The sequence below is a fragment of the Fulmarus glacialis genome, unplaced genomic scaffold (genome assembly GCF_000690835.1).
Source record: "Fulmarus glacialis isolate BGI_N327 unplaced genomic scaffold, ASM69083v1 scaffold16862, whole genome shotgun sequence".
Taxonomy (NCBI): Eukaryota; Metazoa; Chordata; class Aves; order Procellariiformes; family Procellariidae; genus Fulmarus; species Fulmarus glacialis.
The window spans coordinates 2,121-10,690 of NW_009198713.1; the positions used below are offsets into that span (position 1 = coordinate 2,121).

General features: G+C 44.3%; 1 protein-coding gene across 1 annotated transcript in view; it reads left to right on the top strand.

Annotated features, from left to right (window-relative positions):
• The first annotated feature begins 2,043 nt into the window (after positions 1-2,043).
• LOC104073302 (muscleblind-like protein 1) overlaps positions 2,044-8,570 on the top strand; it is a 14,432-nt gene continuing 7,905 nt past the window's right edge. The window contains exons 1-2 of the mRNA XM_009573019.1: positions 2,044-2,220; positions 8,192-8,392. Coding sequence (XP_009571314.1) covers positions 2,152-2,220; positions 8,192-8,392 — 270 coding nt within the window. The 5' untranslated portion in view covers positions 2,044-2,151. The remainder of the gene's footprint in view (positions 2,221-8,191; positions 8,393-8,570) is intronic.

Below are 8,570 nucleotides of genomic sequence, written 5' to 3' on the forward strand. Positions count from 1 at the left end.
GCAAAGCCACAGGGTTTCTGTTCATCTGCGCCTTCCCATTGTGACTGGCAGCAGTCGCTCAGCTCTTCTGTGTTGTCACTGGAGGTAGACGGGATTGTGTAATGGAAGATGCATTTCGTTCAAGGAAATATGCTCAGGGATTATGAACGGATGCTCGGAAAGATGAACTTTCTTTGCCGGTTGTTACAGTAGTGGTTTTCATATACATAGGGCTTTCTATAATCTTGCTGTGTAACCTAAAGATACCCATGAAACTTTCTGTATTTTTCTTTGTATCAGGTATATGTTCCTATGCAAGGATCAGTCAGATGTCAGTTGAGTAACTATGAAAATGAGTTTTAAGAACTTTGGACTGCCAGCAGGAGAGACGGATTGAGAGGGGGGCAGCAGCAAACCGTTTATCCCAGCCTTAAGGGGAGACAAAAATCATCGTACAAATTAGATTTCTGGCAGATCTTATAACAAGAATACGTTTGAACTTTCTGAGCAAAATTGCAGTATAAGGTCAAACTATATTGAATCAATGTGTTTTGTGATAAAAATGGTTTCTTACTTAAATTAAGGCTGTCTTTTGCTTTGTCATTGTTCCTGTTTGGATTTATTTCAAAGATGAATGAGTAAAGGAAAAAAAGTGTCATTTAAGGAATCTGTTTTTTTCCAGAAAAGGATTCAATTCTCCTTTTTAGTTGTTTTTTTTTTTTTTATCATCATCATCCTCTTAGTGAAAGTATGGCTCCAGTGTTACAATTTTAAAGAACAATTAGTGTGTAAAGCTTCCATATTAATGAATTTGCATTTTCTGAAGTCTCGTGGCATGCGAGATCACAGCCCACATGCCATGAGAAGAGGGGATTCTCTTCCCTAGGAGAGGGGGTTTCTCTTCCCCGACCTCCCTCTGCCGCACACTGTGGCTGAGCGGCTGTGCAGGCAGTGCCCTTTGCTCAGGCTGTGCCTTTCATTTTAGAGGTTTTTACAGTGGAGCCACGGCTGGGGGGACATGGGGCTAGTTTCCAGAAGTCCCGTTCGTGCCCAGCTCCCTGTGCCCCGGCCACCGGGCGAGCGCCCAGCGCTGCCAAGCACCGGCCGCCCCGCTCCCAGCTGGGAGCCCGCAGGCAGGGGCACCCGGGGCAAGAGACCACCTTAAGAGAGTTCACCAAGCAGGGTTGTCTTCTGTGTGAAGCTGGTTTACTTGGTAACAAGGAGGTACGGTGGGGTTTGGGTATATATTGTACCTAGAATTATTTTTTATTATTTCTTGATGTGAATGGTTGTCAAATTGATGAATGTCCTTTCAGCCAAATAAAGTTAGTGCATGAAATTTGTTGTTTACCACATCTGAATTTAATGAAAAATTTAGAAACAAGTCAATTCCGATTTTCTTGTTTGGTTTACACGATTGCAACAAAAATGCATCATATTTAAGAGGTTTTCTTCAAAGATGCTGTATTCCAGGTCTAGTGAAAGCGCAGAGCTGGTGCTGTTCTCCTGGTAATAATGCTACTTTGACCACACGTCTTGCTGTGCGCTCAGAGTTTCTTGTGCCCCTGCACAGCAGAAAGAGAAGCGAGCCTTTAAGATTTTCGGACTAGCACGTGAGGTTTTGTAGGCTCACTGCTGCAGCCAGACCGCGTTGCTTTTGTTGGGCTCCTGGCTCCGCAGCCGCTTGCTTCCTGGAGGCAGCTCTGTGGGCAGGGGGCAGCCGTGCCGAGTCCCCGTGGGCATAGCTTCCACTGCGCAAGAACGTGTGCCCATACAGGATGGGCATGCTGTACTTTCAAAACAACTGGTATTTGCTCGCCTTCAGCAACTTTTAAAAGAAACAGTGTTTTTTAGAGTTGTACTGCAGAAATACAGAGTTTAGAAAAGCAAAGGAAGCAGCTGATACTGGAATTGTCAAGTTGCTCTGGTCAGTATGTGACAGCCTAGAGAAGTAGCTGAGGGCTTTCCTCCTAGGTCTATAGCGTGTGTTGTGTTTGTTTTAGCCAATGACATAAGGAACAAAGATACGCCTATAGCTTCTAAGCCAATTGTGTCAATTCTCTTCTTCAGGGTCGATGTTCAAGGGAAAACTGCAAATATCTTCACCCACCACCACACTTAAAAACGCAGCTGGAGATAAATGGACGCAATAACCTGATTCAGCAGAAGAATATGGCCATGCTGGCCCAGCAGATGCAGCTTGCCAACGCCATGATGCCTGGTGCCCCGTTGCAGCCTGTGGTATGTGCACTTTTTGGCTTTGATCAATGAGTACAACGAGTTGTAGTTGAAGGAAGTTAGCAGGTGTCCTCACATGCCTGTAAAATCCCACAAACGTCGGTAACTGGTGGAGAAATCTCACATACAATGAAGTGCTGGTCTGTATGTCTTTGTACTGCTTAATTCTCCCTTACGTGAAGTAATATTGTTAATTTGATTAATTTTGTTAATCTTTTGTTAATATAATTAATTTTTTGCAACTTATTTCTTAAAATTAAGAAAGTAAGTGATCTGTGTGCTGTTTTCATAAATAGATGTTTCCTTTGCAATTTCATGCGCTCTAGGAAATTCCTGGGTTTGAGAAGATTCCCACTGGATGTTTTCCATTCCCTCGGGGGAACCTTCTCAGGGAATTACTTGCTGGAATTGGACTTTGGTTTTTACAGCACGTTGTCAGGCAGAGGAGAAAGCTTGCCCTGAGTGATGTATGGTACATGTCAGTCTGACCTGCACGATCTACAGCTCAGGCTTGGCAGGAAGAAGGAGAAGTACAGATAATCATACTTTCTACAAAAAGCCAGGGGGTGGGGGAAGGAGAATCTATCAGAAATCTCTCATCTAGTCGCAGTAAAATGTGATCATATATTACATCATATCTGTTTCTCTTATACCTTAGTAAGTAAGCGCAGTGCAGTGTTCCACAAAGTCGAACGCCGTGGCTGAGTTTCTTGCTCTGCAGTAATCCCTCGTTTCAACAAATGTAAAGATGATTGGCATCAACCCGCCGTGCACATACGCGTTTGGGAGCTGAACACCCTGTGCCAGATCCCTCTCTAATGCAATCCAGAGAGGTCATTTGAGCTAACCTATGGATAAATTTGGCCCAGAACCCTTTTGATATAAATTTCTAGCTCAGACATTAGAGAGTACTGATTAATGTATGAGCGAGACTGGTATATTCTACGTAAAAAGGCAAACAGTGCTCCCCTGGCTGAAGCTTTTTCTTTCAATGGGTAAAATGGCAGCAAAGGAAAAAATAAGTTGAAATATATATATAAAATAAATATATCTGCATTAGCACTTCTCTGACAGTTCGTTTATTCCTTTCTTGCTGGCAAAGGTAGAATTTAGGGAGTTTAATTTACCTCTAGATACCTTCCGTTAGGAAAGCTATATTCACTCTATTAGATGAGTTCTTCAACTTTTATTTCAAAAAACATAGTGACAATTAATACTCCTCAAAATATAGCTAAATCCTTAGGAAAAATCGTCTCAGCAGAAAGGACTCTCATACCTGTGCCAAATGGTTATTTGGCCCCACGTTTTGTGGGTCTACAGAATACCAGTAAATATTTTGTGGCTTATTTGATTCAGTTAATATAACTGTTATTCTCCCACAGAGCTTTATGCCTCGGCTGTTTCAAGCAAAAGTGTACATGGGGGACAAAAGCAGAAAATGTTGTGGTAGGATCGTCACAGTAAATTGACTTTAGTACTGTTAGCACAGCATGAGAAGATACCGCATTTTGTTTTCTCTCTTTTGATTGGCGTTTCTTTAAGTAACGTTGTCTGTATCACCTAGGCAAGGAGATGAGCTGAGGCAGCATCAGGGCACAGACACCAAATGCTGTGGCACCGCAGTGCTTCAGGGGATGCCCTAACACTGCGCCGTGCAGCCCGCTCCTGACTCACGTCTTGCAGAAATGGGGCTGCCTGTGGGCTGGTGCCCGCTGCTGATGGCTTTCGGATCAGAAACAAAATTAAGTGTCTGTACAGCTAGACAGCTCAAAAGCAGGCTGTACTTTACGTGCTTTAACTCCAGAGCAACCTCAAAATGATTTTTCAATTTCAACAGCTCAAAACAGACATGCGCATATGCCACAATTTTATTTTTATTTCCTGATTTGAGTACAGTGATACAGCAAATTCATATTTGGGACTGTGAGAAGGCTTAAGTCAAAATGCAGCCAACAATAAGAACCATTGCTTAAAATATTCTTCTCTGATAACCTGTTTGTTTGTTTGTTTGTTTCATGAATTGTAACCAAATATGGCTCTCTCGGGTTTATACAAAGCAGCGTGTAGGCACACACCAACATTTGGGTAAACATGAAAAAAACTACCAATGCAGTCCTTTGGATTAACGTTCCTTTTTAATATAAAGAGAGGCTAGTGTGAGGATAATATTTAAATCAAATTTAAATTCTCCTTTATGCTACACTCACACTGTTCCTAACAAGCAAAATTTAAGTCAGTGTATTTTGAAGTGCAGCACAAACCTCCTACCCATGCCTGGGTAATTTCTGTGTACATCGCTTGAATTCAAACATTACAGACTGTATTTTCAGAATTCAGTCTCATTCAATATGAGGATTCATAGCAAGGCCCATTGGCTGTCCCAGCAATAGTGTTTCCAAATGGATGTCATCCTACTAATTTGGCCTTAAAATTACTTTATTTTTTAGCACAGTTGGATGTTATTTCAGGCTGTTCTAGCAAGTGATTTATATCATCCCATCTAATGATGCTTCAGTCAGTTTGGTTTGTTTTACAAAAATCAATACCTATGCTTTAATAAAAGTAAGTGAACTAACTTAATGAGAGACACTAATTTGGTAAGCAAAGTGGTAGGATCCTTTCACTCATATTTCTGTTTGATAAATGTTTTCATTATCTTAGTTGCAAGTAATGTCTGTGGACTTTCCCCATCTTTCCTTTTTAGTTCACTCTTTTATCTGTCTTTAGCTGGCACTTGAGGGAGAGGATTTCAGATGGTGTGTGGGGATTGTGTGTCCTGCTGACTGCAAGCACTGAGATCCTGAGGAGGAGCCCTGACTGCTCGGATCGGTTCTGCCCTCCTTGCTTGTAAACCAGTTTAGGGGGAGTTGGGCCCAGCTAGACTATGGCTTTGGTACTGGAGCATCAGTTGGTATTAGCGCATCCGTTGGTACTAGCACATCAGTGGGTGATGCTGTGCTGCTTCACAGTAGCAGTGTCAGATGCTGGATTTGCCTTTTCCAGTGTGGAAGAGTGTGAAAAATGCTGAACAGAAGCAGGAAGATGCAGATGTGAGACCAGAAGAGCGGAGGTGGACCGCAAAGGTGGCTGGAGACTCTGGGGCCATTCCTCGGCTCCAGGGGTGCTGGGAGCACAAGGAGCCACGAAGCTGCTTGCTCTATACAGACCTGAACTGCGGGGCTGTTAGTCAGGCATGCGTTTCTGCAGAGCGCCAGCGCTCCAGAGGCGATCAGCCGCACACTGCAGGTGCGAATCTGCAGCAGAGCCAGGTCGCAGACCTTCCTGCAGGTGTGTTTGTAATTCGCAAGTAGCTGTAGGTTGTCAGTGTTTCTCTCTGTGTATGTGGTGCACTCTTGTGCTTTCCTTGGCATGGCAGGTTCTCAGTAGATGACTGTTAAAGATGCATTAAACGAGTCCAGCTCCTTCCCTGCGGGCAGCCGGTCCTGCGGAGCTGGCGAGCTGGGGCGCTGGCAGAAAGCCGGTCTGTCTGTCCAGGGAGGAGCCGTGTCTCTGCTGAGCTGCAGAGGCCGATTTCCAAGGGTGCCCCCGTGTCTCCTTCCCAATCGATGACCCCGTTAGCGAGCAGTGCCTTTGAAAGGCAGTCCCATGGAGATCAGACCTACTGCTGAGGTTCACGTTGGTTGTGAACAGGCATTTTTAGAGCAGAATTATTCAGTAGATGGGACGATGTGGATTATGGGGCATCTGACAGCACAGAACTGCATCCAAGGCTATGTCCTCCTTCACCTCTGTTCTCTGCAGATCTGCAGGAGCGGCTTTTTTCTGGTTTTTAGCTGGCTTGCATGATGCACTGCATAGTAGGGCCCTAACTGCAAGGCCAGTAAGTAGTTGTATGGTTTGGTCACGGTGATAGAGAAATACTACCTGTGCTTCTAGAGCCGGGGAAGTGAAAGCTCATTGAAAAACAAGTGAGCAGGAAGCAGCAGAGACGAGCCCAGCGGCTCGGACTGACCTGGAGCCCCCCTGTCTCTCCTCCGCCGCGTGGCATAGGGGCCCCAGTTCTGACCAGTTTGCAGTTACAGGCTGACCCTCGGCTGATGCTCGTGGACGGCAGGGCCGTGCTTGGGGTGCGCTGGCGCCCCGCTCTTACCTGTCCTGCAGCTGCCCGAGCCTTAGGTCAGTGCTGGGGCGGCTGGGGACAGTCCCTGGGGAGATCCAGTCTGTGCTGTGTGTCCTCCGGGGCCCCTGTATTGACAGAAATTTTTCCTGGGTGCAGGAGTGTTCGGGTGGCTTTGTGCCCTGGCAGACTCCTCTGCTACCAAGAAGTGGTTATGTGCTGCCCAGGTTTCACCACTTCATGGTCTCTTTCTGCCAGCAACGTGGCTCTGAGGCTGGGCTGATACAACTGTAGGGTAGTTTTTTATCTCCTAATTTACATGTGTACAGCACATTGCAAAATACCTGTGAGTTTCAGAATAATATGAAGTGGCTCTGATAAAATATGCTATTACTTTGCAGTGGTCTAAAGGCCACAGGATGTTTATATTAGTATAAAATGATCTCAGTAGAAAGTAAATGGGATAGTCTTTTATTTACTGTACAGTGAGTATATTGGGCTGAAATCACACATTGATATCTCTTAAGTCACACACTAACAGATTGGTTCGTAGTTTTATTTTCAATGTTCATTATTGCATAGCTGATAACACAGTAATGAAAAGTACAGTTAATTAATACTGTATTTAAGAGTAATATTTTATTTCCTGTAAAATTTGCCTGTTTGTTTTTCATTCACATGGATGAAGAACCAGAGACATTAAAGAAATTACTCCCATTTACACAACTTTCTGTCTTTTTCTTCAGTAATCTCTGCATGTGTTTTTGTCCAGTGTCTCAAATGGATGTGTTTCTTGCTTCCAAACAGTTCAGTCATTTCCTCAGGAATACAAAAACCTGCGGTGTTATATGCTGTCTGGCTTAAACAGATGTGAAACAGAGAAAAGAGTTGCATTAACTCTGTAGTTGTTTTTCCCTCTAAAAATTAGCTTGGAAGAAAAATCTAAATGCCTTGAGTAACTACTATATTTAAATACTAAAGATAAACACTCCAGACTAAATTTTATTTGGCAATTACACTGGTAGTGCAATGCCTTTGCATTCAGTGGGGCAGAAGAGTTATTTAATCTTTACTGCAGTGTCACAGCTCCGCATTTGGTCTTACAGCATTATTTGGTCTTCTACATCCAATTATCTTCACAACATGTGATAGCCTGCAAGGGCATCTGACTCTTTCTTTTTTTAAAACAAGCAAACAAACAAAAAAACCCCAGTATTTGTATGCTCTCTCTCTCTTTCTCTGGCTTAATGTTTTAGTCTAAATAAAGCAGTGTATTTCCTTGATGCAGTGTATTTCTTTCTGAGTATCTGCATGGACAGCCTGTTTAATTTTGTAAAAATAAATTATTGTGGTCATCTGGTTTTGTTCTGTATTAAACCTCTGTAATTTCTGAACCAGTGCTAGCTGTCATCAGGGTCAGAAATGTATTTATCTGTGTCTGAAGTTGAGTGTGGTTTGATGGTGTGTCGGGGCTCTCGCGCAGATGCTTTTTTGCCCGAGCGCGGAGGTTCGTACACGTTTTGGACGTGTCCCTCCGAGAGCCTCAGACTTTCTCCTGTGGCCGTGAGGAGTCCTCGTTTATGGTGGCGTTGCTCAAGTGCGGATCAAATGAGAATTTGCTCCAAGAGCTGCCACGTGGTGTAAGCGTGCAGGAGAAGCTTGAGCAGGAGAAGCAGCGGAGGCTGGCGGGGGACGCTTGTCCTTGTGGTCTCGCTCGTGTGTGACATTTGCACGGCTGTTCTTCATGTCCCACAAACACGGCAAATGCTTATTTCTCATTAGTAACAGAAACTCACCGCCATTGTGCTCAAGATGATAGCCAAAAAGTTATTATGCTGATGGCATGGCAAGTATAAATATTTAAAGTGACTTTCTTCTTCTTTTCTCTGATTGCAGCCGATGTTTTCCGTTGCGCCGAGCTTAGCCACCAACGCATCAGCCGCCTTCAACCCCTACCTGGGGCCCGTCTCCCCCGGCCTGGTCCCAGCAGAGATCCTGCCCACCGCCCCAATGCTAGTGACAGGGAACCCTGGTGTCCCGGTTCCTGCCGCTGCCGCCGCCGCTGCCCAAAAGCTAATGAGGACAGACAGACTGGAGGTAGGAGCTGATATGTGCAACTTACTCTCACAAGTTGTATCATTTATTATGTCCCCTAGATATAAAATATTTTTCTTGTGAAAGAAAATAATGCAGGTTTCACTTCAGCTGATCTTGGTGACAGGTAAGGACGGGGAGTGACTGAGTGATCATACAGTAAGTTAATGCTTGCAGTTCT